The sequence below is a fragment of the Pseudochaenichthys georgianus genome, chromosome 16 (assembly GCF_902827115.2).
Source record: "Pseudochaenichthys georgianus chromosome 16, fPseGeo1.2, whole genome shotgun sequence".
Classification (NCBI taxonomy): domain Eukaryota; kingdom Metazoa; phylum Chordata; class Actinopteri; order Perciformes; family Channichthyidae; genus Pseudochaenichthys; species Pseudochaenichthys georgianus.
This window is the reverse complement of record NC_047518.2, coordinates 20,656,583-20,683,925: the sequence shown is the minus strand read 5'-3', so window position 1 is coordinate 20,683,925 and position 27,343 is coordinate 20,656,583. Positions and strand designations below refer to the sequence as shown.

Sequence of the window (27,343 nt, the reverse complement as noted above, 5' to 3'; positions counted from 1 at the left end):
GCAGAGTTTGGTTTATACAACCAGGGAAAGAGGCCGTTATTATTGGAAGAAAACTACATCATGCTGCAAACAAACTAAAAAATAAATGTTGCATTCCCAAGAAAATGTTTCAATTATTATAAAAATAATAATTAGTTACAAAATTACATATCTTTTTTTTTATTTTTGTACACTTCTTAATGGAGGTATCAGGGAAATAAGTTAAAGTGGACCTATCATGCTATATTGGAAATATATATTGCACCTATACAAAACATGTCTGTGAAGTATTTTGCTTAAAATACCAAACAGATCACCCATTTTAGCCATGCCTCATACTGCTCATACCCCTCTGTTGCTGCCCTGTTAGAGAAACGCGGAATTTGGGCCCTTAGCTTGAAAAACTAAAAAGAGGAGACGGAGATAATGCTTGATCAGAATTCTACCGGAGATAAAGTTAAATTCTGCTGTGATAAAACGCCATCCTGTTCTAAACCACATCAAGGATTATTTCTGAAACAGTATGGCGCTCAAATGCTTTTTCTCTTGCGGGTTTATCACAAGGTTTAATGAGATGATGGAATCAAAGCTGAACTGTATAACATAAAAAGGCACACATGCTGAAAACCCAACCCCAGAAGGGGAAGATTTTTAGAAATACTAACATATAAACTACGAATTCTGGTACACTCTGAGAAGAAAATAAATAAATCTAATACTACCCGACGTATTAATAATATTTGATGCCATTGTTTGTTTTTCACTTTGTTCTGACAGCTGAACTTGCTGCTCCACACAGAGAGAAGAGTAAAGAGGAGATAGTCTGTGTGACTTACTTTAAATTGTGGGTAAGGTAGATAGCCCCCATTGTTCTGTGACCTGTCAATCATGAAACCGGGGGTTGTATTTCATTATGTGTTCATTTTTATCTGAAATTGTACCCATGGATGTATAAAGAATAGTTCTACCGCAAAGTTATTCTCCGTGGGAACTTCCGGAAACAATCTTGATTCTGATTGGCTAGAAGACTTGAAAAAACATCAGCAAAGATGTTTTATTGAGAAGATGATCACTACGTGACAGAAGTTTTCAAAACCGTTTATGGTCTCCGATACTTACAGGGGTCTCCAACCTTTCTCCATCCGAGAGCTACTTTGAAAAAATGAAAGTGGCCAAGAGCTACTTGCATCGCATCGCTTACATTTATTCACATAATGCACTCATCATTTGAATTAAGCTACTTTTGTGCACGTGTGAAATCAATACCCAAAGCTTATCAAAAATCTTACCTTCACATCAAGGTCCAAGAAAACGAAAATGTCTCACATGTTATTTTGGCCTACATAGTAAATACAGCACCTTCATCACCACCGTACAAACATCTTATGGCACATGTATAAAATAAGTGCATTCACTCTTTTTCACAGTTAGTGAGATGAATGGCGCTGCATGGAGTCCACCATAGAGGTGTCTGCTGGACCCACTTAGGTTCACTCTAATAGAGTAATTTCAATGTTCATCAGTCAGTCTTGTTCTGTATTTAGATTTCATTCGTGTCAGAAAAAGCTGCTTCACAAAGGTCTGTAGAGCCAAATAAAGCAGACGTGTTCAGTGCTGATTGGTGAATGTTCTTAGAGTTGTCTGAGTCTACAAGGCTCCAGAAATGTTGTGAGTTTTGCTGAGACTTCAGCTGAACATGATTTTGGAGATTTATAACCTCCATCTCCACAGGATTGACACTGAACAGTTCAGCCATCTTCTTCTTTTTCTTCGTCTTGACATTCATTTATAAACCATAATAAATGAACTGTATAGGTCTAGCCTCCCTATATCTGTGTGTGAAGTTGTTCCATCCTCAAAAACAAAAAACGAATGCTTCTGCAGTCTAGCTTCAGCTTCTAGCAACGGCCTTCTGTTAAAAAAGGACACTGAATGTCCTGAATGTAGCATCACACACAGGACTTGAGTCTGAACACAGCAGACAACAGGAGTCTTTACAACAGCATTATAAAAACAAAAATACTGCATGTGGGTGCACACTCACATTCTCTGTTTTACTGTTAGATAAATCCCATGAATGTATGAGAGTAAGTTAGCTTCATTATATCTCAGTGATTAAGTGAATAATAAAGTTTCTATTGGGTCACTATCAGCCTGTCACTCATTATTTTCAGGGAGGGGGCGGGGTTTGGAGGAAGGGAGGAGACGGTGATCGCGGAAGCTTTCTTCCTGCCTTCACAAACTTTACCAACCTGATCTCACCAGAATGCGTGACTCCACCACGACTCCTTTACACCACAATGCGTGGTGGAGTCACGAACTGTGTTACATGTACGTGTCGGCACCACGCAAACAACCCCAATGTAAAGTGAATGAGGCTCCTTTGTCTGGTGCACACACGCATTTCTACAACGTCCCGCAGTGAGCTTTTATTCTATAAAACGTGTTTAAAATCTACTTTATAGCTTGTAGTAACTCACGGGAGGCTTCTTTTATTTATTTGTATTCATAATTATTTTTATTTTTCGTCAGAATGTAAAAATTACATTAGTTACGAATTTGTGTTCTCAAAAAACACTGCATTGTGTGTAATGCAACTGTGATTTTTATTAAATTAGTTAGTTTGTAAGGAAGGTCAGAGCTTCAGCTGTGTCAAATAGATTGAATTGTGTACAATGCTTTTGTATTTTCCCCCTTCGATTCGGAGAAACAAATATTTTTTCGGAGTTTTTGGACGGCAGAAGACACTACACTACCCAGAATCCTCAGCTATCGTTTGGGACTACACCATGTGCTTAGCTTGACAAACCCCGTGATCAGTCCTCAACCTCTGTGATTGGATGCGCGACGTTTACACAGAGGTCAAAAAGGACTTTGAAATGGAATGAAACCCATCGACGGCACACTATTCAAAACAGGAATCGAACGTGTCCTACCCCCCCTCCTCCCCCCTTAGGTCACAGGCTCCTCCAACAGTGCTACGCAATAAAACAGATACACAGAAAAAATAGTGAAATAGTGCAATAAGAGTCTATATACAAGTGATTGGAATATGATATATTAGATAAATAATTTCTAAGTAGCAGCCAGATGAATGTTATTTCTAAATTCAGGTGTTTAATAATCGTATAGCCTGTGGGATGAAGCTGTCTCTGTGTCTGGTGGTTTTAGTCCGGATGCTGTGCTACCGCCTGCCAGACTGCAGCAGACAGAACAGTTTGTGGCTGGGGTGATGGGGTCTTTTATAATCCTGAGGGCTTTCTTTAAGATTAACCTGGTATTTTTACTCCACTACATTTATTTTAGTTACTTTACAGATTTGGATTAATGATGTGAAATATAAACAACCCTTAAATCAGACTTTAGTTACACCTGAATGAAATTCAGTGAAGGTGATTGTCAAGTGCCAACAATCAGGAGAGATATTTGATAGTTGGTGCTTGAGAAGACTAATATTTATCTGCAGATCCGTTTAAAGCATATTCATTACTCGTTATTCTCTAATAGTTCATTAAAGACTGTATATAATTGCTATTTTGTACATCCCTTTCAAGATTTCAAGATTTTCTAAGGTTTATTGACATATCATATACACAACAGTGTAGTTATGCAATGAATGAAAAACTTGGGTCACAGGTTCCTCAACAGTGCATTACAAGACATCTATCAATGTGTGTATACTTCCACCATTACACTGTCGTATTCTGCACATTTCTTTAAATAAAGCCTTATTAGTTTGTATGTTTTGCATATCCTCCTATCAGGCACTAAACTGTTTTATTCTAGATATCATTTGAGTATCTTCTTGATATTTTCTATTCTATATTTATATAATTGACCTTCTACTTTCCCAGTATTTTGTATGTACTCTTAATATTTAAATGTTTTCATAAAATATAATACATTCAAAAGTGCTTTACAAAAATGAAAGACATTAAGAAAAAGGCATTGTAAACAGTCATTAAAAAGCAACACAATCTTCCTGCATTGCAATTACTCTAAATGTGTAATAACGTGCTTTAACCAGTAGGTGGTTTAGGTTAAAAGCATAGGTTAAAAGGCTGTCAAGTTTACATTGTTAACAAAATAAAATATACTGCTCTTTCCGGATTAGTTTACGACGAATATTATTTTGTTATTGTTTTGATATTTGTAACACAAAAGCGATGGAAAAAACCCATAGCAACAAAAAAAAGATGGTCTTAACATGACCCAGCGGTCTAGAAGTTAATAAAAAACAATAATATCAAAACAAAATATTACTACTAACTCTATTGTGAAATTAAAACAGAACGGTAAAATAATAGTTTCCGGTCTATTCTAAGCCCGATCTCTGTAGATAAATAAATAACTACGACAGATGTGTAATATGTAATGCAGCCAAACCATTTATTACAATGCATTCATGTGATGACTTTCAAAGAGTAAAGCAAGCACTGCTGAATAAAGTATGATTTCTCTTTTACGAAACGTTTTTTTTCATATGGAATGCAGTTGGAGGTCAACCAATCAAAGAGCTTGAGGACTGATCACGGGGTTTGTCAAGCTAAGCACATGGTGTAGTCCCAAACGATAGCTGAGGATTCTGGGTAGTGTAGTGTCTTCTGCCGTCCAAAAACTCCGAAAAAATATTTGTTTCTCCGAATCGAAGGGGGAAAATACAAAAGCATTGTACACAATTCAAACCAATCAATGTTGTGTAATTAATCAAAAGTCAATCAATCAAAGTTCGTGACTCCACCACGCATTGTGGTGTAAAGGAGTCGTGGTGGAGTCACGCATTCTGGTGAGATCAGGTTGAACTTTACACAAGTATTTATCAACTGAAAATAGCAAGAGGACATTCATACTCTGCAATCCAAGACTTTATCAAATCCACCAAAAACCTGACATGATGATAACGAGTGTTTTTCAAAAACACAAATCCCTCCCTGTGTGTCTCTGAGCCGCAGTGACACGAACTGATTCAGAGCAGGTCATTCTGCTGTTGGTTCTGGACTGGTGTTGCTGGAGAAAGCAGACTGCTCCGTGTGTGGTGTCGCTGTGCCGCTGTCACGTCTGTTCCTTGATCTCTGCGTCACCGACAATTTATATTCGTGTGACAGAAACAATTCTAAAATAAAAAAACGTTATTGTCCAGCCACGGCCGAAAAATCAAGAAGCAACCTTACTACGCTATAATCGATAATCGAGCGGCGAGCTACTGAAAAGCTGCCCACGAGCTACCGGTAGCTCGCGATCGACGTGTTGGAGACCCCTGTTCCAGTCCAACGCCTACTGCATGCACAGCGTTAGAAAATCGGGCCTTCAAAATAAAAGTTTGACTTTAAAAAAAAGAAAACATCTGCGACCCACTCGAAATGGGTCCCCACCAGTTGAGAACCACTGCTCTACAGTACAGGTTAGCTCTGAGTGTTAGCGAGGCTTGCTAATGTAAACATAGACGAGATTACGTCCAAAACACGTCAGGCATTGTTTCTGATAGCAACTTTTTGTGGGTCCGCCGCCGATTTGACGTCATATCGGCAGCAAATCTGTATCTGCTCGTTGTACCCCTGTTTTAAAAAGATTTGGGTGTGGAGGAAAAGAGAAAGGGTTTTATTTTCTGAAGCTGCGTTCCCGACACACGGGGGACACATATCTATGTATAAAAGACATCAAAAAGTGCATTTTGCATCATAGGTCCCCTTTAATCATTATTTTTAAATGCTATGTCATTCTCACATTTGTAATGGTAAAGGTATTGCATAGCCATGGAGGGTTTCATTAACCAGACCTTTGCACAGTTCATGATGAATTAGACTAAGTAAAATATTGGTTGGCAAAGTATTAATATATATATAAAGTGTTGGTGTGAATAAAACTTTGATTCAAAGTGTAGGGTTATATAGAAACTAATACAAAATAAATATAATCCTTATCCTCTGTAAGTGTTCTGATCTAAAAAACAACCCATTCCCTCAGCCAAGTCACCTATACAAGAATAACAGTGTGTAGGTTTCCTTGATATTGGATCGTCTCTGGCCTCTCTTGCTGATTTTGGTATCCTCTCAGATGTGATTCCGTGGATCATATAATTCATACCTCTCATAGGCCAAATGCCTATGCATACTTTCTCATGAGAGGGAGAACTCAATCTGTGTGCAGTGTGAAATCTTCGATATGCCCCATCAGCTGTGCCGTTCATTCACATACTGTATTGTTGACTCAAAATAAAAATGGTATGGCTTCACTTTTCGTACAGACGAAGAGAGTCGCCGGATCGGATTCCAGTCAAGATACTGTCAACTGCAAAGTGTGTTCTCCAAGGAATGTCACATTTGTGGTCTTTATGATGGGCTGGTGGAGGATAATGGTCATCAAATGAAATAAAATATCATGTTGTTCCTTGAGATGGGAAAATGTATGGCCCACCAGTGTGTTGAGCTGTGTTTTTCAACCAGCCACTTTCCCCATTGATGGAGTGCCTGAGGTTTATAATCCTCTACTACGACATGCTATCTGTTTTTAAATATTTTTCTCATCTCGTACAAAACTTGACCCTTTAATATACTTGGTTGCTGCAGAGCTGCGTGTCAATCGACGATTAGCCTGAGATGTTATCAAGTTTACCATAACTCGGTTTACAGACACAGGACCTCCGAATCAACACTGGCACAAGGTCATGAGCAGTTCCTCATTAAAGTTGCATGTTTTACACAGTGCTTGTTCTGATAGTGTTGCATGTGTGGCAGGTGTGAGTACAATAGTGTTGTATAGCCTTCTTACCTAACTTCTACGATTAATGTTTACTGGATGTGAAATTGATGAAGGAAAGAAATATCAACCATGCAGTCCTTGTCTAGAATTCCCATACAAAATAAAAAATAAACATATTTTAGGATGGAGAATATAATTCTATATCTTACTTTTTAATGCATCTGCTTTTATTGTCTTGTACACAAACATGCTTTCTAAATAAGTGTATAATGTTTACGTGTAACAATTTAGTTAAAATAAATGGAAACTGAGAGTGAGACAATGTGAAGGGATAGGAAGGAGGATTATTGCTTTTAGTATTTCAGCAGAATATCTCATCAGAATTATAAAAATGCTGCACTGTGCTTAGTCTGACATATTAACAGCACTTTTGGATTAGCCATTGGACAACAAACATAGCTGTAGAACAGTTGAGCGAGGCATCTCTCTCTCCTTCTCCCTCGACTTCTGTTCATTCACACAGAAGTAACAGCAACTGCCAGCAACACATTTTGACATCTGCTGTTGGTGGCAGTATTTCATGACAAACATCCACACTGCCTGTCTACATCCACATTTGACACGAATGTGTAGCCGTCATCACCGCTTTCACAAAGCAGCTACAGGCCTGGTAAGCCGCAGATCCTATTTTTGACCGCAGCCGATAATTCTTGCAAAAACCAGAGAGTCAATATTTTATCACAGGGGTACAGCAAACACATGCAGATGCATTGTTGGTATGTTTTCCTCTTAAATATTGATTCCTAAGCCACTCAGCAGCCATCTGGTCTGTGGAGTATATTCTGCATAAAACACACACCAACACGCACTCGCACACACACAGGTGCGTGCGGGCACACACACACACAAACAGCAACGTGTGCAAATGCATCTCTCTCAGACAGACTGACATCAAGATGAACACACAAACACAAATGTGCACAGACGCTTTTTTGTCAGCGTGCACACAAAGACACACAAGGACGCACACACTTAACTGCCCTCACACACGTCCTTGCTCAGTTGGAAGGAGCCTTCTCTTTCAAAATGAGTTACAAAACGCATGAAAGGAAGTCCAATTTGTTTTGTCCTGGACTCCAAAAACCACTGCCGTTTGTTGCCTGCAACAATCGCCTTGTTCCACTCATTTCCCTCTTTGTCTATACGTCACCACTGAAGGGCCTTTGGACGGCTTCGAGCTGCAGATGTGGCTACACCACCTCCTTCCTCCTATACAAGCACTTTTTCCGTCAGCGTAATTGTATTAGAATGCACCTTCAATCCTCTGTAACAGAAAGATGTAAGCCGCTTCGCCTGCTTGTGGAGGGATCAACAGTCTCTCTCTTAAAAAGCCTTGCAAAGCTGTGTGTGTGTGTGTGTGTGTGTGTGTGTGTGTGTGTGTGTGTGTGTGTGTGTGTGTGTGTGTGTACATACACAGTCGTATGTGTACACAGACTGTGCACTCTTGGACACACGTTCCTTCACCTCAAACACACACACACTCACACACACACACACACACACACACACACACACACACACACACACACACACACACACACGCACACACACAATCACAGAGTATAAGCAGAACCACCTCTGTGTAGTGTGATTAGGTATAGCTGTCGCCGAATTGTGCTGAGCACAGCCAGGGCATTGCTGAGGATTGGGTTGCCCTGTCTCCACGGAGAAAGAGAGAGAACACACACAGACACACACCCACACACACACACACACACACACACACACACACACACACACACACACACACACACACACACACACACACACACACACACACACACACACACACACACACACACACACTAGGATTGTCCTCAGAGAGGGAGAGATGGGAGGAAGGCAAAGAGAGGCAGAGGAAGAGAGAGGGGTTTGCTTAGCAGAGTGCTGTCCCCCCCTCCACCTCACCTCTTGGGGAATAACCCTATTTAGAGCAGAGGAGGAGTACAATTGGAGAAGGGAAAGAAGGGAGGGGGAGATGTGTGCTGGTGTGTGGTAAGGTAGAGGTGGGTGTATGGGGTGGTTGGGTCCATAGCTTGAAGATTAAGTTTCATGTAGATTGTGATGGAGACACCCTGAAGAACTATGGATTTGACCTTAAAAAACGTATAAATTAAACAACGGCAACCAAGACATACAGTAACATTAGATGGCATAGTGTCACAATACTGTAAGACAGGCTCTGCGGTTATCTGTGATTAAATGTAGACCCTTATAAGTACACATTTGCACAGTCTTCAATATCCAATTGATTGGTTTTTCTGACTCCATATTGATGATAGCTTTTAATATAGAACATTTGTACCAATCCTAAGAACAGGTTTAAACCTGTGGAGCGCTTATGGGACACCTGTGATATCATCATGCTACATTTAAGCCTATTGTAAATCTGAGACATCCAAGTTTGTACATTTTTTTGTATCAATCTCCATGCCATGTACCATTCCTTTAACATTTGATCGTTATGGATTGACATAGGAACCTTTCTCGAGAGAAGAGAACAATGCTTTGCGGTACAAAGTAATCTCCTTGCACTTTTGGATTGGCCAACACAACACAGAAAGTTGAGCCAGATTTATTGCCAGATTTATTGCCAGACAACCTTGCGTTTTTTTTCTTTAGACACCGGAGCCTTCATTGAAATGAATGATGAGGCTGCATTTCTCGGATACGGTGCTATTGCTGGTTTGGACTGCCAAAGCAATGGGAGCAGTTTTGTCATCGAGAAGCTCTGGTTTTGAATTCACAGTACGAGAAGTATGACATTAATAATATTCCTGACAGTAACTTGGGAGAGACAAATCTTGCTGGAGCCAGGTTAATGATTTAAAAGCACTTTGAGTTGCTTTGTTGTTGAAATGCTGCTATACAAATAAACTAGCCTTGCCTTGACTTAACTTACGCCTAAGTCTTGTTCAAATATTACCTTGGCCCATATCCGGGGTGCACAGAGGTAAAACACTCACTCACAACCACCAACCACCAATATCACATAACTGCCTCCTTTTGTATTATTATGGGTTGCCAGTGAGGGAGGGCTTGTTGGTGAGAATGTGCAGAGTTTAGGAACACATTGAACTGTATAATATGTGGATCTGGCCAGTCCAATTTTGGAGATGTGAAGGGTCATCTGACGATATTCAACTTGTTAAAACGTTGCCAATTAAAAGGCTCACTTTATTTGTTTCTTCTCCCAAGCATTCAACATGATTCACCTTATTATTGTCTTAAAAATTAAACAACTATTTATTTAACTTGATTCTGTGCCTTGGAATTAAGTGACCTTCCACCTGACCGTTTACGTCCAATGCTGAAGTTCAGTGCCATTGCAGAAATAGAAGTGTGGCCTTTATGCAGCTCAGTGAAAAGGGTGTGGAGGTCAGGGTAGTGGATGGGTGTACCAAAATATACCTCATCAGATTTTCATATAGGCAGATTTTATTTTTACATTGTTCATCCTGATTTCTTACTATTTGGTGATGTTGCCCTGACTTAAACAGACTGTTGCTAGGCATCTAAAAACAAACCTAAGATTACAATTATAATTTAAATTAACCATACCGTAGAGATAAGCAATATTTTTGTTAAACTTACACCGTATTTAACAAAAAAAGTTAGCATTGAGCTGATCTGGAGGTTTAGATGGTTTTAGAATTGACATAATGGTTTTGTCAGGTTGTTCTGAAAACATTCAAAAGTTTAAAGTAGACTCTTGCATTGATCTTAATAAGGTAAATGTCTAATACTTTCACATAAAGACTAACCCTGTCTGATATCCAGGTCATACTGTATCTTACAGTCAAAGCAATTGGACTCGCTTTTTGGTCTCAAAGAACTTCCCCAACTCATAAAGAGGCTTCTTCAGCTGCCTTTGATTTATTACATCTAGATATAATTTGAAGTGATGTAACATGTTTAAAGAGTATTCCTAAAATGAACATTTTGACAGATGATATATAGCGCCTCGAACTGTGCCTCAAGGCATGTCTTCCGGGTTATTTTCATTAAACGAGCATCTTAGGTCTCAGTTTTTTTTTCAGTACATTTACATTTCATGCAGTTTCATTTGCACACTATCCCATTACTCAGTGAAAGAAGCTTAGGTTGAAAGCTGTAGAAGCAAGTGAAAAGTCATGACACTAAAGTATATGCTTAAAGCAAAGCTTCTATTAATTAGCCGACAAGTCTGACAGATACTATTTAACATGAACCACTTCCCTGATATGTCTCGCAGAGTACGTGATGGGAAAAAAGGTTCTGTGCAGACAGGTTGAGCTCATTTATAAAACACTCCAGACAGGCAGAAAGGGAAAACCAACGTTTTCTCGTGTCTGCCTCTTCCACTTGTTGGACTCACTGATCTTAAAAGCTGACAGTTTTCAATTGAGGATGGAGGTTTAACTGAGTGTTAACTGCACTTAGACACATATCACAGCGCGTAGAAGCAGTAGCATACTGATAGACAGAACACTTGGCAATACATAAACATCTTCAAACACATACATACACACACACACATGCAGTAATATTGCCCTTAAAAAAGTAAACAATATGTAGTCACTTACATTCATGTAAGATGTAGAATAAATCATGCAAAAGTGTTGCAATACATGTAAAATAGATAATAATGCACGATTTTCAGTAAGTTGCAGGATATATATATTTTTCTTTTTATTCTTTTCACATGTTTTAAATGTTTAACATTAACATTTAATTATTATATTTTTTCTCTGGTAGGAAAAGTAAGTCAACCAAATGTTTTTTTATTAAGCTTCAATAGAATGTTTTTGGCCTGTAAGAACTAGTTTAACACTGCACTAGTGTTCTTGATGTCGGTGATTATTGATAATATTCTTATACTGCAAATGAACATGTGTTCTGTCTCCTAATGTATGTCCTCCATTTACATTTATTTGCATATGTTTAATTTAAAGATGTTTGAAATGTGCATTAACATGCAGTAATACAGAGGGACTATTTCCATGTGTAGTCGATAATTGTACAGATTGTGTTGTAATGTGAGTGTGTGACATGATGACGGATAGAGGAACAGTGGTAACACTTATATAACAGGATCATCCTTTTACTGTCAATTACCGTAAAGGCACAATTAATCGCGCGCTCATAAAGGAAGAGCTGCTGATTTGACCAAGCTGATTCCACTGCACTCCGACAGCACTGAGCACTACATCGAGAATAAGATTAAACACATTTATTTCATTTGGGAACACACACATATACCTATGGAGTTGGCCAGATGTGTGTAAATTACTGTTCATGGTCATTTGAAAACAAATGCCGGTGTCGGACATTCACAAACACACCGAACACACACACAAAGTGGAACTGAGCACATCACAAAAACACACGTCATGCCCCTTGTGGATCAAATATCTCCTAAAACGAGTAATAGGGGGAATAATCGGGCAGTTCGATGTGTGTAGAGGTGTGTGTGTGTGTGTGTGTGTTTAGAGGTGTGTGTGGCTATAATGAAGCAGCCTGCAGTCACTCTTTAGCTGTATAATGAAGTTAAACACAGCGAAGGCTGTGTGTAAAAGTCACAGCTCCACTTCCTACTTGGCGAACCAGTAACTTTCTTGTGTGCACGAGAACGTATCTCTTGCGCACGAGAAAGTATATTGTGATGAGCAAAACCATGTCACTTTGCCCAGGTGGTTTCAACAGAACGGCAACACATGTTTAACGACCATAAACACACTCGTAAGTAAGTTTGTGTCAATCACTTGCACGTCACTGGTATGATAGGCATTCCCTTTCCGGTTTGATTCTCTAGTTTGTAAAAGTGTTTTGCATCTTGTTAATTTGTTTTGTTAATGTTAAATCGTTTTTTCTTTGATAAGTGTTTTGCTAATGTAATTTTGTTTTATAAAATGTAAATTTGTCTCAAGCTTTGTTAAAGTGTTTCACACTTTGTAATTGTCGATTGCACCTCTCAGCCACCGTAGTTCTCGTCTCATGTCACTTCATGTTTCTTACCTTACTCTACCCTCTGATTCTGTAATGGTATACTTTAATTGTCACAATTATTTTGTGGCATTTTTCATGACATTCAAACACCTGAACTGCAGTGTGTTTAATTCATGGAGAAATTACATGCTGTCTTGTGTTCGTTGTGATGCAATTAAATAAAGCACATTTAGCACAAGAAAAAAAAGTTCCTTAGTACACATGCAAACACATTTTGTATTATGTGTGTTTACTGTGAAACTCTGCAGACATACACACACATGCACACACACAAACACATTGTGGGTCTTTTGCTTCTCACCTTTAGAGTTTTCAGAGCCTCCTCCAACACAGGCTTCCACTTTTTGCCTGATTTACGGCCCAAAGGTGCAGTCCACTACTCTAAAGTGTTTACTTACCACAGGCATTAAACATAACTGTCAATTAGGAGTGGAAGTCAGGTCTCCTAATGGCCCTGTTTAGACTGTCGTGTGGACAAGCTTTAGCGTCTCTCAGTCTGAGAGAGTGTGCGTGAGTGTGTGTGTGTTCGGTAGGGAGTGAGAAGCATGTGAGGATCAGTGTGTGTGTATGTGTATGTATGTGTGTGTGTGTCAAAACCCTACACAGCTTACTCCCCTTGATCATCCAGAGTAGTGAACATTTCAGCTGACACCTTTACGAGAGGACAGGACCCCGGACTCATTTTTTAAAGTCCCCGGTCCACTTTGATGTGCGTTATTAAACACACCTGTACCTGATTTGTACCGCCGCTCTCTCCCGTCTCTCACTCTCCCGTCTCTCACTCTCCCCTGAATATTAGTTCTACTTACGGTTAGGTCTGAACATCAGCAGTATTTATGGTTAGCTCACAATGGGTGGATTTACCATGAAAGATTTAACAGTATCAGAGAGGGTTGTATTAAAGAAAGGTTCAATAAAAGGGTACAAAGCTGTTCCATACTGAATGGCTGGCATGTATGGTGTCTTCATGTAATAAAAGACTATAAATGTGCAATGCAACACAATTGGAATTGTTGTTGATATCATTAGTTTATAGAAATGTATTTAAAATAAAGGTTTTGAATGGATTTCATTCTCCATTTAAGACGTTGTTAGCTTGTCCCTGATCATTTAGGACCTAGGTGGAAGTATATATACACATACTGCATCAATACAAGGATATACAATTTGAATATGTATTTTTGTCATTTAAAGTCTTGGTTATCTTTAGTAAATGAATCTGTTCCTACTGTTCTAACTCAACACCCTTCCCCACTACGATTACTGTTTGAAAAACATTATAATGCTATATCAAAACTTTAGCTGCATCAACTTCCTGTTGGAGCGACACACAGGTGTGTGCCAGAGATTAATGTCTGAAGCATTTTGGAGGAGAAAGGGTTGATGGGAGGATAAAGGATACAAAGAGCTCATGAATTATCTGCATATACGAGCTGCTTATTTGATCAACGATAAGAGAAATGAGTCCACTTGCTCTCCAGTCTACACTCGCATGAAGCCTATGAGCCATGTGATACCATCAATTTAGCTTGCAATGACAACTAGTCCTTAGCATGGGTGAACACACCCTCTTTGGTAAACTATATGATAGGATTATGACTGTATTTGATATGCCATGCATGAAATTAAAGAATATCTATATGTTTAAATTGTCACTTTTCTTTAAAGCATAAGCTTGGATATGTTTTGTACTTGACATGGGTCTTGGTAGAGTATAGTAAATAGTCTGTTCTGGCTTGAGCTCTGGCACATATAAAGTGTCAAGGGCACTGTTGTTTCTTCTGCTAATAGTTAAACGAATGTGAGGCAATGAGGGTTCTTCAAAAGGGACGGAAATGCTCATTTACAACTGTGACTAATTGTGGCATAAATTCACAATCGTTTCATAACGGGCCTCACAGCTTGAGAGTTGTCATGTGCAATGGACGCCTTGCTCCCATTTTCACCTACCATTGCTCTCAATCAAATAAAGAGGTGGGGTGGAAGTTTCTTTTCATATGTTCAAAGGCGACCGGTTACTGAGCAATTTTTGTTTTACTGAAACAATAACTGCTTTTTATTGAGAACAAATGTTGACATTTGGAGGGTGCAGCAGCGGGTGAGAGAAAGAGCATGCTAGAGAGAGAGGTAGGGCCTCTGTGTGCTTTGGAGAGTGCCTCTGGTGATATTTGACTACAGTGCTGAGTCCCCGGGGAACCCATCTGAGAATAAAGCATGCATTTCAATAAATCATCATTTAATGAAAGTGTTTGGGCTGAGGAAGAAGAAGCTGGCCAGGGGCTATAGTGTGCATGTCCTCCATATAGGTGACGGCCAAATAAAGGCAAATAAGAATAAATGTAAAATACAATAGTATCAGGCAGTGGTGATTAAAGGTAGACACCCAATTATACAACAAATCAATACAAGTTTTAAAAGGTCCTCCCTAAATATATATTTAGCTTCAAAGACTCTTCTTCATAACATTTCTGGCATTTGTGAAACTGTTCACTGCAAAATAACCCATGAATGTGTGTCACTGTCAGCCTAAAAGGTGGGTTAACTTTGGGTGGGTTTACCCTCCACTACATCCATGGTGGCAGCCACATATTACTTCCTTGGATGAGGCATGGGGGGTCTGAAGAAGGAGGAGGAAAACCAAGGTGAAAGGGAGTCCCTTGAGATTTGGACAACACTCAAACTGAAATTCAACTGGAAAATGAAGGATTAGCTTTTAGTCTGGCTGGGAGCGATGATGGAGGCCTCCTCTTGGAGGATGGGAATATTATACATCTGATCTTTGAGTATGTCACACTCAAAGAATATTAGAAATACTTTTTCTAAATCTTAGAAATGTAAAATAAAATTAATTTTAAATGGTGTGTAAAGTTGTTTTAAAATAATAATTATTAGTAGAACTAGTAGTAGACTAATTGTTGTTTTTTTACATTATGCTTATTTATCATCATCCTTAAACCTGAGCTTTTTTTTATTCAAAATTGTTTAATTAGCTCTGTCCTAAATCCGCTGAAATAACCAAGCCTTGATGAAAAGCAGAGGAAAGCCTGTCCGATTAGGGCCCATCACACAGCCCATTGGAGCTGGCAGATGCTTAGATAGACTTTTATGGATTGCTCAATGCCATGCCGTAATGAAGCAGGCAGGGCTGACCCATCCTGAACCAGGCTAAAAAGCTCCAGGGACAGGCCCCGCTGGGAGCCCATAATGCCCGATGCGTCCCACGGCTGTATTAATCACACTGAAAAATAAATGTGTGGCAGGGCGAGGGGAGAGGGGAAAAGGGGAGAAAAATGAAATAAGTATGTCGTTTATCCCAATCAAGGTTGTGAATATGTGGCCCAGGGAGATTCCCCTGACCAGAATGAGGCCCTAAAAGATGATGATCGTCCATTTAGAAAGAATGGATTGTGCAATCTGTGAAAACTCATAATGTTTATGAAAAGCTAAATTCATCAATCATTTCCCATCTGCGTTTGGAGTGGAAAAATAAAAGGAGCAGTGAGCAGGGTGAATACAAAATACCTGAGTGTTAAACACAGATCTGTTGTAAATAGAATAATGACTCCCCAAGATGTATGTATAGTTGGGAAAACAGTTTAATATTTTCTCCTTTGAATAATGAATATCATACTCTGCCAGTACATCTTTACCAGCGTTTATTTTATTTACATTCAAAGATATAAATTAGTAAAAGTACTCCTGATAACAAGATTGTGTAGCTTTTTCCCAAATGCGTCTCAAATAAAAACCGTCCATAATATATATATTTACAAAACAAACAGACAATGTCAGTTTCCCATTTTTGCAATACAACTTGCATAAATTATAGGCATCATTTCGCCATCATTTAAAAAAATAAATATCAAATGTAGGCTATTCCACTTTGAAGTCTTCAAGTTCACTTCAATCCCGTCCGCTTTGCGTCTTCCTTTTACAAATACGGTTTCACAGAAAGGCCAAATGATGTTTTCCACACGTGAATATAATAAAACAATATACCGTGGCAAATAAGCAAACTATAGGAACCTGAGAAATAACATGTAAATCACATATAATGGGAGATATTTTGGAAACAATGTGAAATCATTACCCACAAATGCATTTACAACTGAAATAATACAATAGTAATCTGACAAACATGTGCTGTAGAGAGAGTCTCAGCCTGTGTGCAGCTGAGGAGGCGGTAGCAGATTTCATTCTGACTATATGGTGGCACTAGATCCGGTTTGAAGTAAAGGTTATGGGGGTTAAAACATGGGGCCAAAGGGTGGTGTCCTTACTCACTTTATAGTCAAAGCAATTGTGACACCTACCTGCAGACCATGGAAATATCCCACACAATAAAATAATCAACTCCCTCCACAACCTCAGGAAACTCAAAGGTATCCCTCTACCCATAACAGCTCTACTGCAAGTGCTTATTAAAATCCCCACTGCCTAATTGCCGGGGGAAACGTTTATCCAGCGGCGTGTAGGCAGAGCTTTGAATGTGCGCAAGGAAAGTAACCGCCACAATAACCTAAGTGACATTTGAAGATGTAAAGTTGCACGATGAATGCGCAGAGCAAACTAACTGATTTGTTTGCTTTTGGCTGACCCTGTGTAATTATAATTATCCTAAGCTGGAAGATAAGGTTGGGGCCCACTGCGTGCGCGCACACACATCAGAGGAAACATAAAAAATAGGATTCCTGTTCAAAGCTATGGCAACATTTCTCCGCTTATTGGATTCACAGGCTGCCACTGTGTGATGTGTGCGTGCGCGCGTGTGTGTTTGCGTGTGCACGTGGTTAGGCTGATCTGAGGTCTGTCCTTAATGGGGTGATGTTTAACGTCTCTATATGTAGCCTATGTGTACTTCTGCGCATTTGTTCATATCCCCACTGTCTTCCAATGCAATACTATAGATGATTTAACAGAAGAACAAAAGTACGCGTTGTGTTGTAAAAAAAAGTTGAATAATTACTCTTCAGAAAATACACTGCGTCGAACACTAATTATAGCCTAAGCCACAATACACGTCGTTATGGTTGGACAGCGTTGTAAAATATCCATATTAAAAAGTAATTTAGTCTCATATTAGGTCCTAAAACCGTATTAATCTTAATCTGCCAATAGTGTCAGAAAATGCCACCTAGGCTATGTCTCATGCTTGAAAAAAATCTTAATTTTATCCAAAACAGTCAACCCACGGTTTGACTAGGCTACTATGACACATTGAAGTGTCACAAAAGAAAACCAGGTAATTTGCATTGCAAACAAGTGAACTCCTTTTACCTCGGCCGTGGAGCGGTTTCCCTCCCACGTTTAAAACACAAACAATCTCAAGATTTAACACCAGATTAAATGAGTCTTTAAAATGGTTATTGTTTGTTTAAAGAGCGTGGCGAAACGTGTAATTACGTACCTTTCTTTGCTTCTAAATGTGCGGGTCGGAAAAGCTGTTGTGGCTCGACAACAACAATGTGGTTTGGGTTATTTTTAACGAGGGGGGAGTCTGGCCTGAGTTTGGGGTTAGTGCTGGCCTCCACAGCCTGGTGAGAGGAGCTCAGACCCTCGTTTGTAGCAGCGGCAGCGGCGGCAGCAGCCAGACTCACTCCGGATGAATTAGTATACCGCAGGATCCCTTGGCCCTGCAGGGGGCTGAAGTTGCCATAGTTTGTGTAATTGCTATAAAAGGGAGAAGTGTAATAAATAGGTCTTCCAAGGATGGAGGGGGCTGGGTATAGGGAGGGGGAACTGGCAGCCGGGGAGGTGGTGGAAGACGTAGGGGGGGTAAGGAGGCCACCACTGGAGGAGGGGCAGTTCGGTTGTCCGGGCTGCCCATGTTGCTGGTGATGCTGCTTTTGGTCCGAGGTAGCAATTTCCGCCAGCGACCATAATTTGGGCTTGACTGTGAGGTTCTGAGGCGCCCCCGAAGAAGGTCTGCTATCAAGGCAAGGAGACGATTTATTGGTGCTGATAGTGTTGATATTGACGAGGCTCCGGGCCAAATCCTCGCGCTGACTGTGGAGTTGGTGGAGATGATGGAGGTGGTGGTGGTGGTGGTGATGACTGAGGAGTGGAGCTTCTACTCCCGTGAGAGGCGACGATGTGACGGATATAGGTGAAAGCTGAGCCCGCCTGTCGTGGTTCTGCTCCTCGCCGTCCTCCTCGCACTTGTCGCCGGCCCGGTCAGAGCCCAGTTCCCCCCCACGACAGCTGACCTTCTCCCCGTCAGACTCTGCAGAGCATGAGTGGTCCGTCATAATGTCGACGTGCAAACTGATACCTAAGACACAAGGAGAAATGTGGAATTAAAATAAAGAAATAGCCAATAATTACAGAAAAAAATAACATTCCATGGATAAATAAAAAATAAATAAATGTCATCTCTAAAAGTACACATTAAATTAATTAATTAATTAATTAAAATGTAATGAGCAGTCATATAAAATAAAGACAAAAGCAAACGCTGTCTAATAAATAAATTAAACCAATTTATAAAATCATCTTATCGTCAAAGTATATTCTGTATCCATTTGTATTAAAAGCCATCAACAATGTGTTGGGCTTGAATAAGTGAGACATTAATTATTCATATCATTTTAAATAGGCTACGATTCATATAACAGTATTTTTTTTACATAATTATGCAAAAATGTCATCAGGATAATGACATTAACATTAAGGCCACTCATGTGGATTGCTATGTTATGTGTCTACTTTGCCAGTGACCCTCCATTAATCATGTTCAGAAAATAGAGCGTTCACCTTAACAGGTCATTTAGTCTTAGAACCTCGTTTTCATTAACACAATTATATTAATCAATACTATTGGTAATACAATACATTTTTGCCAAATGTATTTTATAAGAGATACAAAAAACGAAATAAAGACATATTATTTGAAAATGTGTTTCAGGATATAATAATGCCATGCTAAATTTCAAAACCCAGCATTATTTCCCTAAATATCTTGAGCAGTAAATACAAGGGGAATCCACCCCTCCCTCTAGCCCCCATGCTACCCCGAATTGTTAAATGGATCATTGGCTCGGTCGCCAGATAATACCCCACCTTCATCCTCCGCTGAAGCCTCGCTGTTATCCAGCGTTTTTTCAGAGCGATCCACTTCTTTCCTCTCTCCGTCCCCGTCCTCCTCGTCCTCGTCTTCGCTCTTATTCCTGGGCGCCCATGTCATCTTGTTCTCCTTCTTGAGCCTCCGCCTGGCGTTGGCGAACCATGTGGAGACCTGCGTCAGGGTCATCTTGGTGATGATGGCCAGCATGATCTTCTCCCCTTTAGTCGGGTACGGGTTCTTCCGGTGCTCCTGCAGCCAGGCCTTCATGGTGGCCGTGGCGTCCCTGGTTGCGTTTTTGCGGTAAGCCGGGTCGTTGAGTTGGTAGGGGTACCCTGGACTCCCGTATGGGTGGTAACTCAATGCCCCGGCCATGCCCGATGTGTGCGCGTCATATGGAGAGCTCTGGAGGAAAGTTGAAACAGTCAGGATTCTGCTGTGTGTATTCCAACGCTGAGTTTAAAAAATATGTTTTTTATTTGACATTAATGTTAGCCTACTTGTAATTAATTTACAAAACTATTTATCATAATTGATATGGCATTTTAAGGACACACACATGTATATTAAAAATACATTATAACAACTGAAACAATCTATTTCATTCTAGTCATTGTTATTTTGGAAAACTTGTGAAAAATGTGAGGAGAGTGGTACTAATTCACTGACAGGTCCCTAGAACAATACGTGCAGTGTATTGTTAAAAATAAACAAACAATTAATATTTCATTTTGTGCTTGGATCATTTGTCAAAGCTCCTCATTTAGTTGGAACAAAAATGTAAATGCAGGCGAGGCTAAATACACCGAGCGTAAAAGCAGTCCGCGGAAAAGCACGAACTAATGGTTAACTAATGGTCAAGATCATTATCGGATTAACTAATAGCAAGGCTCCTGTTAATATAGCCATAAAGCTAATAAAAAAGGAAATTTCAATTTTCTGTAATCACCCATTAACTTCCTCATTTTCTTTCAATGGCTGCTTTTTGTTTTGTTGTGGCAGCCACAATGTGTTAACATATCTTCTCTTTGCAGCATTACAAATCCCATTAGCAAATCACTTGATATGCACCTTTCCTAAAACGATTCAAGTGCCCTGTGACAATAGCATTGCAAGTCATGCTTTTCATGTTAAAATTCCGTTTATTCAACTCAGAATAAAGTCTACTTCATCCCCTGGTGATTTTAATGACTGCTGTAGAAGAAAGAGTAATAGCTTGTGTAATATTAATTTCCTATGGCACACAAATTGACTGCTTAGCTGCTAAAAGGCTGAAATAAAAATCTTAGTTGGTGTTCTGTTTTCCATAATTAGCTGCGCAGTGAGTGCTAAGCGTTGGTCAAGCCATTAGAATTTGCAGCTCATGCTGAAAAAAAAATCAATTTAAGCCAAAGAGGTTAAGGATTTAATAGTAACAATCCGACGAAAGGCCAATAGATATAAACATAAGGCAACCGTGCACTCAATGAGAAAGTTACGCACGTAGGCTACTTACTGATAAAGGGATCATAACAAAACACATTGTGCCGATTTAATCTTGAGCGAATGACAGCTAAACATTTACATACGTTAACTCGCTGACAAATTCAGCCACTTTGAAACCTTTTCATAAATAATCATAGATTGATATATGACATATTTTACCATGTAGGATGGGAATCCCGTAGTTGGATCGGTGGAGTATGACAGCGGGCTGGAGAAGCCTGCACCGGCCGAGGCGGAGAAAGCAGCCGATCCAGGGTAAGGACTGAAGGCTGAGCCAGAGGACGATCTCGCCAAGTCTTCATTCCGCGGCGCAGCCAGAGCCGAGGCCCCGTATGCCGGACACGAATAAAGAGCCAGAGAGCCCGGGGGCTGGTAGAGGTAACCCTGAGGATAGGACATGGGTGAGCGCGCGTTGGGTCGCCGATTCCAAAAAAAAGAGGAAAAAACGACGCGCAGGGCGACGAGCAACAACAGCCAAAAATAATAAACAATCAACTCAATAATCAGCCGTACAAACAGTCATTGGACAATGAAAATAAAAGAAAGTCATCCCTCCACAGCCCCCTTACTGGGAAAAAACCCCGAAAGATCTGTTAAAGTGCCCACATAGAGGCAATGTGGCATGCGTCTTGATCCCCTAGCGTCCGATGTTTTTAGTACGCAGCACTATGAAGTGAGGAGTTAGAAGGGAAGGAGCCAGTGGAGTTTCAGACACACAGAGCATTGGGGGAAACTGGAGCTGTCACTCCGGCTCATCTGAATATCCCATCCACGCCCCCTTTCTGCCTCGTAGAAATGGAGACTCGAAACAAAACCAAGACTCCACACTGCAAAAAGTGGGCTCTGTCCACCTTAACGAGACTCGTTTTGTTTAACGTGGTTTCAAAACATTTTAAATAAGAAATGTAGCCTATGTAAATGAGCAAAGCAAACATGTACAATCTTCTGCATTTGTCATTTATTTCCAGAAAATTCCCCAAACAGGTAAAATGTATCAGTATTTATAATTGAGTCATTTTGAAATGTTCTTTTGAAGTTCACTTCTTACATTTTAAAATAGCGATATATTCATATAGAGTTTTTTTTGTTTTTTTTCGATGGGTAGGCCTACTCATTGCAGCACCAGGACATACATAGTCTTGCAATGAGAGAAAGAGAACTATACAAAATCAGTTTGCATGTTTTACTTTTTGCCTCGTTTTAAAGAAAATAGTTTAAAGGTCAGGTTTGTGATCGTCTGTGTGATCAAAACTTGCACGCACTCCCATAACAACTGAGCAGGACAGAAAGCGAGAGACGGGGGATAGAGAGAAAGAGAGGGGGGGGGGGGGTGAGTATAAAATGGCCAGTGCTCTCCACTTGCAGCTGGTTATTTCGTCAGTCCAGCTATCAGACGCGGACACATCCATGAATGCATTCGAGCACCGATAAGGGTGCACGCGCGCCAGGCAGTGCGCGCTCTGGTCTGCGAGAGGCGTGCCCGGATCCTTAATTCCCCCCATTTAGCGCATCTCAAATACACTCATCGCTTATTATTACAATTACATTCATCAGGAATAATAAGCCGTTGGTGCTGGTTATTGTAGTTTTATGAGGGGCAATCTATCCTCTGTGCAGGCACCACACACACTGTCCGGTGTGCGTAATTAGGCGAGTTTGACAGCTTTTGATAGTTTTTTTGGGGCATTACCTGTCTACACACTGTTGTGTTTCTGTGTATGCGCGTTTGCACTTGTCTCTGCATGCACAACAGGGCACAGCCTCGTCCTTTATTACTGTGATTACAGGCATTATGACCTCTGTTGGAGACAAGCGATACAGCACAGCAGGGTGGAAACCTGAAACTGTGACAGAGTTTTTTTTGGAACGGGCAGTCAAGGTGGCAACTACTGTGAAGAAGAGTGACCTAGCAGTCTTCCTCATCAGTATTCATCAGAATGAATGTGTTCATCCATCAGGTGCTTGTTCCTCCACTGCAGTGTGGTCTGAGTGTTGTAAACAGCAACAGCACCATTTAAATAGGTGCAATACAGCGTGCCTGTTAGCAGGTCTGACTGATTTATTTATAGCACCTAAATGCATGCACATTATACAAAAATAAGGCCGATTGTAGAGCCTATGTGTACATTCCAGTTATGTTAATGAATACACCATAATGTCCTGTATTCAAATCCTATCTTAATTACAGCCATCCATTTCCAATGTGTACTACTTTTAAATGAGACATGACAGTATTATGATTATTATGACACCTAATTCGTACAACAATACAGTAATATAGGCGTGTATGTATTTGGTATTGTGTTGTCAGAGAGTTCCGTTTGGAAATACGTTTTTTTCCTTTAATTACTCAGAACACCATTCTATAACACATTAAAACACTTTTGAAAATGCTTATACTGTTTTTTTCTTCTTCTTAATGTCGTAAATAAATCAATCAATCACTGATGATTATAGAAACCAAAAAAAGTAAATCTATTACATTTTCATTTGAATATGTGTTACATTTAAAGTCACAGTTATAATGCATTTGATTAGATATTATTGTTAAAGCAGATGCTGAGAGATTGACATGAAAGAAACCTTTAACTATTTATTTTTAAAAGCAATGTTAAAAACTGTTTACAAAAAGCTAATTAATGTTCAATGTTTGAAAAAGCTAACCATATTCTGGATTAGTTAAGCAGTGAACACCATCCTGACATGTATGATAAACTTAGTGTCAGTAATATGCAGGGCTTACTCATAATAATTTAGTCCAGTGTCAAGATTTAAGGAATTTAGCCTACCAAAGTTTTTATATATTTTTCAGGAAATGGCCTTTATTTTTCAGGAAGATTTAGTGGTGTCTCTGTTTCAGGCAGGACTAATCAATCCCAGAAGACTAAATGAGTACTTTTATTATATATTGGGTCAAGATGTGGCTGACTGGGAGTACTGTTCAGCCCACACCAGGGGGCACTGTCTCCTCTACACACAGACCATAGTTTAACCATACAGTAAGTAGTGTCACCGAGTGTGTGTGTGTGTGTGTGTGTGTGTGTGTGTGTGTGTGTGTGTGTGTGTGTGTGTGTGTGTGTGTGTGTGTGTGTGTGTGTGTGTGTGTTTGTGTGTGTGTTTTAAACTCCACAGTAGTGCATTCCAGGTCTCAGTTTCAGACAAGCTGGAGCTCCTAAGATATTTTAGTCCCAGCCTGATGGAGATATGAGATGGGAAAGAGAGGAGATTGACAGACAGACAGGCAGAAAGACAACACGGACTGAGAGACAGACGGATAAAGACAGCATAGAGAGTATAGACACTGTGAGGCAGGCGGATGAAGCAAGACAGAAAAGCATCAGGTCAGACAGTCAAAGAGGCAGACAAGGAAAAATATGTGGAGTCAGACATACAGATGCAACGTCCTGCATGACCTTATCGCCACTTTAGACTTACAGAAATTAGCTGGAGTGACTTTCAACATAAATTACACATTTTGCTGATGGTGTTAAGGTGAGTGGTCATGAGGTATATTAATAAACAAAAATGAAAGACAAAAAGAAAATAAAGAAATACCCCACTTGTCCAACAGCCTAATGTTTGGGCTTGTTTTACTGTGGGGAACTGCATTTTTACTTTAATAAAAAATAACTTGATAAATGTACAGACATAACAATTTAAATAAAGTCATAAGTTTGCAATTAGTTTTATTTTGCCCTCTATGTGAACATGCTTTTGGCCCCACAACATGTTTTACACTTAACAAATTAAGACTTCCTTATTTTCTATGAAGAAATAACAAATAGACGTACTCATAACATATTGATGTTTATTATACGTATGACTGCTTAATGGATTAAAGCATTTTATCTACCTCTGCTCACTTCAGATAACTCTATATCAGTGAATAATGTCATCCTTCATAAATGAAGGAAACAGCTATTGATTTCTCATCTATTCTCTCCCAACAGAATTTATTCCTGAATAATGTCCAACTGGCAGAGGTGCGTGTATTGCACTTGCTGATGATTGCTAACTGCTAACCCTTTTTTGGTATGTAAATTGCCCGGAGTCAAATTGAATAGCTAAAGGATATACTGTAGCTTTGATGTCATGCCCTTTGTTTATTACCCATGTGACTAAATAAATATTGATTACTGATTTTCCATAACATTTTGAACCTCTGCAGTGCAGCTGTTGTGGACCTTTTACATTTTATGAACTTCTATGATGTGCATTTGGCTTTATGTGTTAACTATGTTTGGGGGGGGGGGGGGGTGGGGGCAATGTGGGGTGGAGCTGGGTAAATGTGTAAATGCCTGGTTGTGTCTGTCTATCACTCTAACTATGCTTGTCTGTAGGTGCATGACTAATAGTGCATGTGTCGGTGTAGGAGGGAAATGGACTAGTTATGTAGTCATATTGAACTGGTCTGAAATCAATACAGTCTGAGGAGGATATAGCAGTATGATTAAACCTGAGCCTGGCTATTGTTCACAGTGACCATTGCCTCCATGTCTTTTTCACTTATGAACAGTGCCTTCAGTTTTAAGACCTAAAAAGCACTTTTTTGGTCTTCATGTCTGTCTTCTTCAATATTTGAACTCATCATAATGGTGTTGTACTCAACTTTGCTGGACAAAGTTCCAAGATATTTGCATCAATCAAGAACAGTTTGTATTATGCTCTAACCACGTTTTAAAGTGTAGCAGCTATAGTGGTCGTGTAAAAAACAACATGCTCCCGTTGATTGCAAACGCTCCGGAGGGTCGTTTATTCACAAATAACCCTCTCTGGAAAATTCTAAATTGTGGAAAAGTTTCAGCCTGTCCTCCTGCAAAAAACGACCATATAGGTCGATTGTTCAGCAGCTAAATACGACCCAGAGACACATTTTAAAGTGTAGCCCCTCTAGTGGTCGTGTAAGAAACAACATGCTCCTCTCGATTGCAAACGCTCCGGAGGGTCGTTTATTCACAAATAACCCTCTCTGGAAAATCCTAAATTGTGGAATAGTTTGGCCATTAAAATGCTTTTTTATTAGATTTCTAGCGAGAAGTGTATATTTTACTTTTATAATCCACGTCCAGTGGATGTGTAGGATCTACAGTTTGATAGATATACGAAGATGATTTGAGGTCTCGCCAGGAGAACGTGTACTGTATATGGGGCAACTTCCATGTAAAGTTAGCGTGGGTGAAAACAGTATTTCCTCTCGAAGTTTTCATAATAAAACCGGAAGTATTCCCCACACTGTCAAATGATTACGCAGTGATATCTCCATTACTCATCCACTAAAAAACATCAGTTTATCCTTGTTAATTACACAATATTGATTGGTTTAAATTGTGTACAATGCTTTTGTGTTTTTAACCTTTGATTCGGAGAAACAAATTGTTTTTTTCGGAGTTTAGACACTACAGAGTTTCCGAAGACACTACACTACCCAGAATCCCCAGCTATCGTTTGGGACTACAACATCCGCCTTGCTTTACAAACCCCGTGATTAGCCCTCAAGCTCTGTGATTGGATATTGGAGTGGCAGTGCGACAAGGTTACGCTGAGCGTCACAGCTCTTTGAAATGGAATGGAACCACGCCAGACTATCCAAAACTGGACTTGGACGGGTCCAGCCCGGCCCTCCCCCCCAGAATTACACTTGCTGGCTATTGTGTGTTTCGCAACATGTTCTATGGCACGTCTCTACTGGGAAATGTAGTTTTAAAAGACGTTTTCGTATTTCCCACAATTAGAAGTTGCCAGTATTAAACTGTATACATCCCTGGAGGTTTAGGGGTCACGAAACACATTGGTGTTATCAAATTTAAAACATGTAATTAATACATGGGTGAAAATTGCTTGTGTCCATAATGGGCAGCATTAATACCACATGACAGCTGGTCTTATGTCTGTGACCCCTCCTGTTGTTAATTGATAAGCCTGAAACATGCACTTGTCAAGGTTCAGATGCACATTTAGTAAATATGGCAGTAGCCATCGATCATCTTAAGATAAGATACTTTATTGATCCCAAGTTGGGAAATGTTTTTGTTACAGCAGCATGTACTACTTTGTTCTACTCCACTACAATTC

General features: G+C 39.8%; 1 protein-coding gene across 1 annotated transcript; it reads right to left on the bottom strand.

The window, feature by feature from the left end:
- Positions 1–16,336: 16,336 nt before the first annotated feature.
- Positions 16,337–21,942, bottom strand: irx2a (iroquois homeobox 2a). Its single transcript, XM_034101779.1, has 3 exons — positions 21,431–21,942; positions 19,786–20,191; positions 16,337–18,997 (listed from the first exon to the last, which is right to left on the bottom strand). Exons 1-3 carry the CDS (start codon positions 21,668–21,670, stop codon positions 18,126–18,128), a joined length of 1,518 nt encoding a protein of 505 aa, XP_033957670.1. The 5' UTR covers positions 21,671–21,942; the 3' UTR covers positions 16,337–18,125.
- Between the last annotated feature and the right edge of the window lie 5,401 nt (positions 21,943–27,343).